Source organism: Lucilia sericata, unplaced genomic scaffold (genome assembly GCF_015586225.1).
Source record: "Lucilia sericata isolate MDLA Ls3-8-SP2 unplaced genomic scaffold, ASM1558622v1 Contig000175F_arrow, whole genome shotgun sequence".
Lineage (NCBI taxonomy): Eukaryota > Metazoa > Arthropoda > Insecta > Diptera > Calliphoridae > Lucilia > Lucilia sericata.
Genome location: NW_023994203.1, coordinates 129,838 through 142,541, shown reverse-complemented (window position 1 = coordinate 142,541; position 12,704 = coordinate 129,838). Strand labels below are relative to the sequence as shown.

The following is a 12,704-nucleotide window of genomic DNA, read 5'->3' as shown; positions in this document are numbered from 1 at the left end:
CTAATTTTTATTGAAATTTGTCCACTGTTTTTTTGTGGAAATGTCATAATTATTTCTGTAAAAACTTTGTTTTTTCTCACTGTATATTTAAATCGCAATTGAGTTTGCATAGTCCACTGCGATTTAATAAATCAATCTTATCCTCTATTAAATTATAATTAAATTGCAATTTATATAATTATTTTACAAATTATTTTAAATTAGTTACGATAATTATCGAAACCGCAAATGTCGAAGCAATAAATGACAATGCAATAATTACAAATACACAAATTTAAAGCTAATGCATATAAAACAATAAAAATTAATATAATTTTGTTATGAAAAGAAAAGTAAAATTTAATGTTATTTAAAACATTAAACAAATTGGTTGTGTTATATTTTAGAACTGTTTAAGCCGGCGCATAAATGGCACTGGATAAGACTATACCGCATATAGGAGAGTTTACCAAGAATCCTATAAATCTGTTCTTTGTACTGGGATTCTGTATAATGCGCTGGAAACCAAATGAAAAACCAAGATGGTTGCAAGTCCTTTTTGTAGGTGTGCATATATTCCATTTACTGGTGGATATTGTAGGTATTTTAGCCTACTTAGTATTTGAATCCTTGGAAACATCTTTGGAAAAAACTGCCTACATTATATACACCGCGTTTGCTGGAAATTCTCTTATGAAATTAGTCTGTTGTTTTTTTTAACTTGAAGAAATTGCATCGGGGCTTGAAAATCTTGGAAAAATATTATCCTAGAACCGTGCTAGAAAGAGAGGATTATAAATTGGATGAACATTTATGAAAGATACGAAAATATAATGGCACGTTAACGGTTTATCATTTTGCTGTGACCAGTATGTTTAATTGGTTTCCTTTGATACAAAGTATAATTTTATACTATAGAAATGAAAATAGTGATTTTCTTTATGCTCTACCCTTTCCGATGGTATATTTGTTTAATGATAAAACTGGTATTGGCTATGCATTTGCATATGTGACTCAATGTACTGGATCGTATTGTGCTTCTTATGTTTTTCTCGGTTCTGATCTATTATTGATTACATGTGTACATTTGATAAACATGAATTTCAAGTATTTGGCCAAAAGTATTAAAGACTTTAAGCCAACGGGTACGTTGAGTGATTTTAAGAAACTCAAAGGATTTATGGTTTATCATAATGATATTTTGAAGTGAGTAGTGAGAAATTAAACGAAATATTTCATGAAAAAAATGAAAAAGTTTGTGATGGGTTTAAGTGGACTAAAGTATACGTTTCAGTTCTTAATATAAGAGAAAAGAATTTTCCGAAATGAAAATATATGTTTTAATTTAGATTTTTAGATTAAATCTTTTTCAATTCCCTTTTACTTTCAGTACTGTCGAACTCATTGATGATACTTTTAATATATCAATATTTTTGAATTATATGGGTACTGTTACAATTATATGTCTAATTGGATTTCAATTGGTAGCTGGTACTGATTTTTTGGATCTAATCAAATTTCTATCGTTTCTTATTTCGGTATTGACTCATGTCTATTTCATATCAACATTTGGCACAGAAATGATGGGTTTGGTGAGTGTTCTGGAAATTTAAATAATAATATTTAAATTATATACTTCCATAGAGTTCGGATATTAGCGATGCCTTTATGCATCATCCCTGGTATGATGGTCATATGCAATATCAACGTGCTTTAACAATGCCCATAGCAATTGCACAAAAACCGGCTCATTTGAATGCTTTTAAATTTTTCATTATATCTATGGAAACCTTTAAATCGGTAAATAGTTATAAATTTAGTAAAAGTTTCATTCTAATTTATATTTCTTTTTAGTTGGTCAGTATTTCTTATAAATTTTTCACTTTGATCAAAACTCGTTATGATGAACAATAAAAAATAAATTCAATTTAAAATATTAATTATAAGTTATTTTAACAAAACTATTAAAGTAGTGCAATGCTTATGTAGTCTTTGGTGTTGTAGAAACATAAAATATTTTATGAAGTTGAAATTTGAAATTAACTAAAAATTTCCCTATATATTGTGATTTAGAAAAGTTTTTGTTTTAAGAACTTTCAAGCCATAATTTTTGATCATGGAGGTTCTATCAATATCTCTAGTCTTATCAAGACGATATACTGTTACTTAGGGTATCGGTTATTATCAAAGATGCCTGTTGTGGTTGAAATCGCAGGAAGTTTATGTTGGTTAAAAATTGATGTACAGTTATGTGTAGAATGATAGAGTTCTATGATTTCATTTATGTGATATCGATAAAATCTCCCTTTTTATACCCTACACCATTATAGTGGGGAGGATATTATGAGTTTGTGCTGATGAAAAAACGTATACAGCTTCTATATCTTTGCTAACAACATGACAAATGATTTTGAAAGTATTTATATAACACATTATTAGTAAGACCTTATTAGACTAATTCTATGTAATCAAGATGATATGTAGTCTGGTTTATAGAACTGTCTATAGTCTGGTTTATAGAACTGTCTATAGTCTGAACTATAGAACTCTCTATAGTCTGGACTATAGAACAACTATAGTCCAGAACAATTAGAGTTCTATAGTCTGGACTATAGACAGTTCTATAGTCTGGACTATAGAACTGTCTATAGTCTGGACTATAGAACTGTCTATAGTCTGGACTATAGACCTCTGTCTATAGTCTGGACTATAGAACTGTCTATAGTCTGGACTATAGACCTCTGTCTATAGTCTGGACTATAGAACTGTCTATAGCCTGGACTATAGAACTGTCTATAGTCTGCAATATAGAACTGTCTATAGTCTGGACTATAGAATTGTCTATAGTCTGGACTATAGAACTATCTATAATCTGGACTATAGAACTCTCTATAATCTGGACTATAGAACTGTCTTTAGCCTGGACTATAGAACTGTCTATAGTCCAGTCTATCTATTAGATTATAGTCTGGACTATAGAACAGTCTAAAGTCTAGAATATAGAACAGAATATAGTGTGGACTATAGAATAGTCTATAGTTTGAACTATAGAATAGTCTACAGGTTAGACTATAGAACAGTCTATAGTTTGGAATAGTCTATAGTCTGGACTAAAGAACAGTCTTGACTATAGAACAGTCTATAGTCTTGACTATAGAACAGTCTATAGTCTTGACTATAGAACAGTCTATAGTCTTGACTGTAGAACAGTCTATAGTCTTGACTATAGAACAGTCTATAGTCTTGACTATGGAACAGTCTATAGTTTTGACTATAGAACAGTCTATAGTTTTGACTATAGAACAGTCTATAGTTTTGACTATAGAACAGTCTATAGTCTGGACTATAGAACAGTCTATATTCTGAACTATAGAACAGTCTATACTCTGGACTATAGAACTGTCTACAGTCTGGACTATAGACCAGTCTATCTAATAGATTATAGTCTGAACTATAGAACAGTCTATAGTCTGGAATATAGAACAAAATATAGTGTGGACTATAGAATAGTCTATAGTTTGAACTATAGAATAGTCTACAGTTTAGACTATAGAACAGTCTTGACTATAGAACAGTCTATAGTTTTGACTATAGAAAAGTCTATAGTTTTGACTACAGAAGAGTCTATAGTTTTGACTATAGAACATTCTATAGTTTTGACTATAGAACTGTCTATAGTCTGGACTATAGAACAGTCTATTTTCTGGACTATAAAACAGTCTATACTCTGGACTATAGAGTAATATATATTCTGGACTATAGAACTGTCTATAGTCTGGATATAGAACTGTCTATAGTCTGGACTATAGAACTGTCTATAGTTTGGACTATAGAACTGTCTATAGTCTGGACTATAGAACTGTCTATAGTCTGGACTATAGAACTGTCTATAGTCTGGATATAGAACTGTCTATAGTCTGGATATAGAACTGTCTATAGTCTGGACTATAGAACTGTCTATAGTCTGGATATAGAACTGTCTATAGTCTGGATATAGAACTGTCTATAGTTTGGACTATAGAACTGTCTATTGTTTGGACTATAGAACTGTCTATAGTCTGGACTAAAGAACTGTCTATAGTCTGGACTATCGAACTGTCTATAGTCTGGAATAGTCTATAGTCTGGACTATAGAACATTCTTGACTATAGAACAGTCTATTGTCTATAGTCTAGACTACAGAACTGTCTACAGTCTGGACTATAGAACTGACTATAGTCTGGACTATAGAACTAACTATAGTCTGGACTATAGAACTGTCTTTAGTCTGGACTATAGAAATGTCTATAGTCTGGACTATAGAACTGCCTATAGTCTGGACTATAGAACTGTCTATAGTCTGGTCTATAAAACAGACATTTGGGGAAAAACAAAAACTACAAACTTCCAACCTGTTTAATATACAAAATATAAATAATTTTCTTTACCATAGTTATTCTAATAGGACTTACATACACTTTAATTAATCTTACGACTTAAAATGAAAACAAAATGGTATGATAGATAAAGTCCATAAAGATTAAGTGAAAGGGAATCACTTAATCATTATGGATTTTATCTAAGCCACATGTATCTTACCATTTTAACAATAATATTTGCTGAAATATGATTCATTAGTTTATTGGGAAATTATTTGTTCAATAATTGAATTACGTTCCATATACAGATGTCAGAAAGCACAATCTCGCAAAGGTGCATACATATATATGTATAAACTCCTTGCAAATTGACTTGTTATCTGCTTTTAGTTCATATGGAAAATCTTTACAAATTATTCTACTTAATCATCATGATAGTGTATAATTAACTTTAATGGAGTATTTAATAAATAGAACAGGAAATTGTGAAGGTTTACTGTTAATGTATAAAAATACGTTAAGAAATTATTAACTAATATTGCACAAATCTTATGTTTGGAAAACCCTTAATACTTTGTAATAAATAACATACATGTTTTCGCATATATATTAATCTCTTTAATATATTAATAACTATTTTGTTATATTTGTATTGAATAGAAGTACAGTGGGACCTCGATTTTCCGTGATGGTCGGGACCGGAAGCATTCTGTATAATCGATTTTCCCGGTTAATTGAGTTCCAATTTTGTATTGGTTTTTAATAGATATTTTTATTAATTAATAAATTAATATGTACATATCTGTATAAAAACAGTGAACAGTAGATAAGGATTTCATGTTATATAATTTCTAAAAATAATCATGTAATGTTGTTTGTCTCTTCTTTTTCAATTTTGTGTTTTCGTTTACAAGATTTTCTTGGATATGGTACATTTGGATTTTATCTTGTTCTGTAATTCAAGAACATCCAGGGCTCTCCAAGAAATCTAACAATGTACTGGTTGCATTAATTGCTTCTTTTAAAGTAATTTTTGAAACAATTATATCATCATCAGATTCTTCCAACCTATTTTCTTGCTCAGGTTCATCAGAGGAATTTATCATGCGTATAATTTCTTCATCGGATAGAACAGCCATGTTTCTATATCCTCAGTAGTAAAATCGTATGTAATATTTGTTATTTGACTGGAGTGTATCCATTAATTCCGAGTCTGTAATAAAAACTAATAAAATTTTAAACAAATAGATTTTATTAAACCTCGGACACACCTTCATTTTCGGGGCAGAACAAGTTATTCCACACATTTTTTAAAACTGCAGAAGTAACAGCGTTCCAAGCATTATCAATTGACCACAGTGCTTTTTTGATGTTGAATGTCTTCTTAAATTCTTCGCTATCGCTTGTTGTGACTAGTTTTTGTACTATAGTTTTTCGGTAGTGGCATTTAAAGCTCCATATTGCACCCTGATCCATCGGTTGGATCAAAGACGTGCAATTCGGTGGAAAAAATTTTACAATAACATTTTTAGCATTGAAATCCTTTGAGTCTGGATGTGCTGGGCAATTGTCCAATAGCAGAAGTATTTTACTATCATCTTTTAGACCGATTTTTTTAAAATGCTCTCTCACTTCTGGTACAAAATTATTCTTAAACCATTCTAAAAATATTTGTTGTGTTACCCAAGCTTTTTCATTTGCCTTATAAATAACGGGAAGATCTTTGACATTTTTTAATGCTCTTGGACGAGCACTTGTGTGTACCGGCAGCATTAGCACAAAGTAATGTGGTTACTCTCTCTTTTGAAACCTTATGACCATCTATGAAATTTTCATTATGGCAAGCCAAACTGCTTTCAGGTAAACACTTCCAAAAAAGGCCTGTCTCATCTCCGTTGTAAATTTGTTCATTGGTAAGTTTTTCCGTTAATATGTATTCATTTAATTTTTCCACGAACATTGTGGCAGCAATATAATCTGCTGAAGATTTTTCTCCTTCAGCACGAAGTTTATGTATTCCATGTCGCTTTTTAAAATTCTGCAACCAACCGTTAGAATATTCACACTCTGAATTTGTTTCTAATTTTGAGTGGAATATTTTAGCTTTTTCCTTCACCATTAGCCCAGAAATTGGAGTCCCTTTAAATCGCTCTTGTCGGAACCATTCATAAACTGCGAAATCAACTTTTGCTTCTTCAGCAGACTTTAAAGCTTTTCGGTTTCGAAAACCAATTACAGAATCACTTTCTGAACAAAATTTTAAAAGTCTTTCCTTATTTTTTAAAATGTCATAAACTGTTTGTATCCCCACTCCGTATTTTTGTGAGAGAATTTTAACACTAACATTGTTTTTTAAATGATCATTAATTACATTAAGGCCAATCTTTAGGTGAAAGATTAGCGATTAAATTAAATTTAATCCTCGAAAGTTGTTTTTGAGTACTCAATTAGTTAATTTTGTTTGCAAGTTTAAGCGCCCAATGGACGTGGTTTAAACTTGAGCAAAAAATTAAAATGTGTAAACAGCTGATGCAAAAAAATTAATACAATTTTTATAAAAATAAACATTAAAATGTTCTATTTATTGATTAGAATAAATTACGGACACTTCAAAGTACATTTTTTTGTTTTAAATTTAAGTTTTCATTAATTTTCATATTAAATTTTCTTCTTCTTTTTAAAAAAAACATGCATTGTTTTTATAACAAACAGTGACGTTTTTTGTTGTTTTGTATGGCAACACTGCGAAGTTTAATCTTGTACTCAAAAACATCAAATGGTATTAACATCGGATTAAATTTATTTTTAGATTAACTAATCTAATTATTAATTGGCATTTGATTGCCAACTCAAAAACCCGGTCTAAGTTTGTCTTCAATATTTAAGACTTTTCTTTTTCTTTTTTCCACTGATAAAGATGACATTGTAAAAATAAACTCTAACAAACCGCACTTCTCAAATTTCTAAATTATACTAAACAGGTTTAAATGTATGCTTCTGACTCATCGTATACTAAATAGGCAATTCCCCTTTTCCACTTATTTCTTCAAAAACAATAGAAAAAAATAGCTAATAATCACGGATAATAGAGGTAATCACGGTTAATCGATGCAAGCAAATTTAAGTCAATCCAAAATAAAATTAAGTCGATACAAAAAATTTTCTTTTTCCATCCCGGATAATTGATGTTGCCGGATAATCGAATTACGGATAATCAAGGTCCTACTGTACTTAAATAATAACAACATCATAACAGTTTGTAATTAATTAAACAAATAAATTGTAATAATTTATCGTAATATTATTTCCTGGTATTTGTAAATGAATGTTATTAAGTAGTTTAAGTTAATCATACTATAGGTTATGCATTTAATTACCATATTGAGAGTATTTTGGGTTTTGCTCCTATTCATTATTATTATTTCAGTATTAATTGTTTGTAATTAATCCTTAAAACATAAAGATTTGAATTGAAATTTTATCTAAACCAGCTTAAGATTTTAGCAATACAATAAAGTGTTGTTAAAAATGTGTACTCACAAGAAAATATATGTATATATCCATATTCATGGGAATGCAATTATTTTGTCTTTCGGGTTGTAACTCACAAACATATTTATCGTAGAACCGTATATGTATACTATATACATGTCCATCTGTCTGTATAAGGTCCCCCCCGGGACATGTTTCCCTGATGAAAACTCCATCTTGGTGTATTACAATCACTGGGTATAGAGGTGCTACCTATACCTATAGTCTGCCGGGACTATAAACTGGTGATGATCAAATGTATCCTCGGCCTTTCCTTGGAATGATTTCACATGGGGTCTAACCAGAGAACCACATAATCTGGTACTACGGGTGGCCAGTTGCCCACAGCACTTGGTTCTGTCTGGTCAGTTGGTTGAGGTTTCTTCGGGATCCACGTGGTTTATACCCAAAATCGCGGTAACGGACAGTTGGTTTGGTTTGATTCCCGGTGAAGTTATATCTTTTCAAGATAAGTTTCTGTTATCGACGGTTGATCGATAGAAACCACAGGGTAGGCCGTGGAATAAAATGTTGGGAATGAGCTGATAATGCAATGATTGATCATTAAAATGATGTGTTGACTGTTGGATATGATGTATCTGATGGAAAAGATGAATGTGTCGGAAGATATGGAAGTGTTGGAAGAGATGGAAGTGTCGGATGAGACGAAAGCGTTGGAGAAGATGGATGATGTAAGAAGGTTGATGGGTTGGTGTTTTGCTGCATACTGAAATATGATTGATGGTTTTTGAGCGGTTTGGTGACGATGTTTTATCCTTGTTTTATCGGCAATTTTCGCTCATGGTTGGGTGTGTTTGGAGTTTACTCTAATCATGCTTAACACAAAGCAGTAGGTCTTAATGGCCACTAAAATAAGTCTTGTCAAGTTATTATGGAATCTGTGCCTAGGTGCTGTTACCGAAGCAACAGAGCCTCGTGATGTGGTAGCGCGACTATTTGTTGTTAATACTACCTGTGTGGATCGTTAGAGGATGTGGGCGCTACGGCGTCGCTCATGACTGTGTATATACCTATTGGTCTATCTCGGTGTTGATCCCGAGATTATAGATTCAATGGGTGCGATGTTGGGGTCTTCGTTGACCCTTCTCTTTCGATTCGCCTCGTACTTTTCAACCTTGCTACCTGTCTTTCCGCTACGTGATCACTTGGCAAGTGATTAGATAGCTTGAGCTCTTTAGCAAAGTGCTTGTACATGAGCCGGCTCAGCCATGCACAAAGATTGCCACCCGATTTCTTCAAAGAAGAACTCAGGGGCGAGTGGTAGACCGTTCTCAAGTAAACCCAGTGGATGAAAAAGAGCACCGCGAAATAAGGCCGTCAGGCCGTGTCTGTATAAGGAACTGCATGTCTAAATTATGTGTTAATTTAAGAAATAAGTAATTAAGTTTTATAATTAAAACAAAACAAAATTGTTATGCAAAAAATACCAAATTAAATTAAAACATTTTGATTTTTTAAATAAATACTTAAAATGTAAATATTATTTTATTGTATCTTTTTCCATATAAAAACAAGATAAATTTCCAATTACTATTTAAATAAATAAAACTTTTTTTACTTTTATGATAAAAAGCAAAAAATAAAAATTTTAAGCACTCTCATGCAAATGCAACAAAAAACTATATAAATAAAAAATTAAAAGAAGCAAACATACATACATATATTCTGACACATACATACATATATTTGGACATACATATATTACACATATATTTATTAATGAAATTTTATTTTTATATATTTTAAATTTTCATTTTACATAATATTGATATAGTGCAAATATTGCATATGGGTTTAAATGAAAGAGTGAACCAACTAACAGATGGACAGACATTCGAATGTAAATTATTAAAACAGCAATAAATGGAAAACTGAAACAATATTTGTGTGAATATTTTTTAAATTGCCAATAAAGTTGCCGAACTAAAAAGTACAGAATATTGTATTATATGTATTTAAAACTACTGTGCTTGTATGATCTTTTCACTTCACTTTTGTATATATGATGATTTAGTATAAAAAAATAATAAATTTATTGGAAAAATTTATATTTTGTTTGGAAAAAGAAATGCCAAAACAAGTAAGAAATTATATTCGGGCGAGGCCGACCATATAATACCCTACACCTTTGACAAAAATATAATGTGATTTATTTGCCATAATAAAGCATTTAAATTGAATTGTACCTTGCCTCAGATATACATACTTAAGCCGTTTATTGTTGAATAAAATTGTGGACATTTAAGTAAAATTTTGATGGTGGCTTTTCATAGGGGCTAGGGTCATATGAGGACCCATTATTATGGAATTCGTGAGGGTCATCAAATCTTGTATTGAACTTGGTTTTTGCAGCTTTTTGTCGAGATATGAGTATATTAAACATAATTATGAACTTAAAAGCCCTATTCGCCGGTTTCAGTTGTATGGGGGCTAGGTGAAATAATGGACCGATGTAAACCATTTTCAATAGGCTCGTTTGCGGTACCATAAAATATCATGTGCCAAATTTCATTGAATTATCTCCAAAATTGCGACCTGTAGTTTGATTACAAAGTTTAAAAGCCCTATTCGGGGGTTCAGTTGTATGGGGGCTAGGTGAAATAATGGACCGATGTTAACCATTTTCAATAGGCTTCGTCTACGGTACCATAAAAGATCATGTGCCAAATTTCATTGAATTATCTCTAAAATTGCGACTTGTAGTTTGATTACAAGGTTTACAAGCCCTATTGGGGGGTTCAGTTGTGGCCTAGGTGAAATAATGGAACGATCTTAACCATTTTCAATAGGCTTCGTCCCTGGGACAGTAGATGATCAGGTACCAAATTTCATTGAATTATCTTCAAAATTGCGACCTGTAGTTTGATTACAAGGTTTATATGGACGGACGTACAGACGACAATTGCCTCAGAAAATGATTCTGAGCCGATTGGTATACTTTAAGGTGGGACCAATATTATTGTGCGTTGCAAACATCAGCACAAACACAATATACCCTCCCCACTGAAGTGGTGTAGGGTATAAATACGTTTAAGACATTTAGTATAAATGATTTTTCGCATTTCATGTGGAAATAATGAAACTAATTGCACTAATACACTTAAAGTTTTAATATTGTATTGTATTAATCAAAAGCTTCATTTATGCAACGAAATTTGAGTTATTTATTTAAGTCGTTATTAAATTCGATTTAACTTTGTGCTTACATTATGGTGGCATATGAGCAATACCAACTAATCGTAGCATGTATACGTGCATAATAATATGATTAACTATGTCCAAATATACCCATTACTTAATTTAAACAAACACTTTAGTGCTTATAACAAAATGGATATAAGTATGTTCGCAGAATGATCATTTAATTTCAATATCATATGATAATTTTTAAACTTAATTTTGGCCTTAAATTAATTACGCATTCACGCACAAAGGCCAATAAACTTAAAGGACGTGATGTATTTAAATGAATCTATTGGTTACTTAAGCATACACTTATCTACTTCTTGATATGATTGAAAATTAAGGAACACAAACCAAACCATGAAAGTACCGTGAAATTAACATATATGTATATATGTACTTTCCAGCTGTTATTAAGTACTCACTCGTAAAATATTCAAAGAGATAAATCCAGACCATTATGGAGGGCTAATTTGTAAACAAGAAATTAATATACATTAATGTATGTACTTTCCAGCAGTTTTTGCAGCAACTAATGTTATTATTAGGTGGTAATTTTTAGTAATTCCCATTTATCCCCTGCTTAATATATGTCCAATTGATTTTTTAATGCATTTTTATACCCTACACCACTTTAGTGGGGAGGGTATATTGGGTTTGTGCTGATGTTTGTAACGCACAATAATATTGGTCCTACACCCACCTTAAAGTATACCAATCGGCTCAGAATCATTTTCTCAGTCGATTTAGCTATGTCCGTCCGTCTGTCCGTCCGTCTGTCCGTCCGTCTGTCCGTCCGTCCATGTAAACCTTGTAATCAAACTACAGGTCGCAATTTTGAAGATAATTCAATGAAATTTGGTACATGATCTTCTATTGTCCCAGGGACGAAGCCTATTGAAAATGGTTAAGATCGGTCCATTATTTCACCTAGCCCCCATACAACTGAACCCCTCGAATAGGGCTTTTCAAACTTGTAATCAAACTACAGGTCGCAATTTCGGAGATAATTCAATGAAATTTAGCACATGATCTTTTATGGTACTGTAGACGAAGCCTATTGAAAATGGTTAACATCGGTCCATTATTTCACCTAGCCCCCATACAACTGAACCCCCGAATAGGGCTTTTAAAACTTGTAATCAAACTACAGGTCGCAATTTTGAAGATAATTCAATGAAATTTGGTACATGATCTTTTATGGTACCGTAGATGAAGCCTGTTGAAAATGGTTTACATCGGTCCATTATTTCACCTAGCCCCCATACAACTGAACCCCTCGAATAGGGCTTTTAAAATTTGTAATCAAACTACAGGTCGCAATTTTGAAGGTAATTCAATGAAATTTGGTACATGATCTTCTATTGTCCCAGGGACGAAGCCTGTTGTAAATGGTTAACATCGGTCCATTATTTCACCCAGCCCCATACAACTGAACCCCTCGAATAGGGCTTTTAAAATTTGTAATCAAACTACAGGTCGCAATTTCGGAGATAATTCAATGAAATTTAGCACATGATCTTTTATGGTACCGTAGACGTAGCCTATTGAAAATGGTTAACATCGGTCCATTATTTCACCTAGCCCACATACAACTGAACCCCCGAATAGGGCTTTTAAAACTTGTAATCA

At 31.9% G+C, this 12,704-nt stretch overlaps 1 protein-coding gene and 1 pseudogene across 1 annotated transcript; one reads left to right on the top strand and one right to left on the bottom strand.

The window, feature by feature from the left end:
• The first annotated feature begins 408 nt into the window (after window positions 1-408).
• LOC119601589 lies at window positions 409-1,893 on the top strand (annotated as a pseudogene).
• A 4,146-nt stretch (window positions 1,894-6,039) lies between these two features.
• On the bottom strand, window positions 6,040-6,456 carry LOC119601563 (jerky protein homolog). Its single transcript, XM_037952578.1, has one exon. It carries the CDS (start codon window positions 6,454-6,456, stop codon window positions 6,040-6,042), a length of 417 nt encoding a protein of 138 aa, XP_037808506.1.
• Window positions 6,457-12,704: the final 6,248 nt, after the last annotated feature.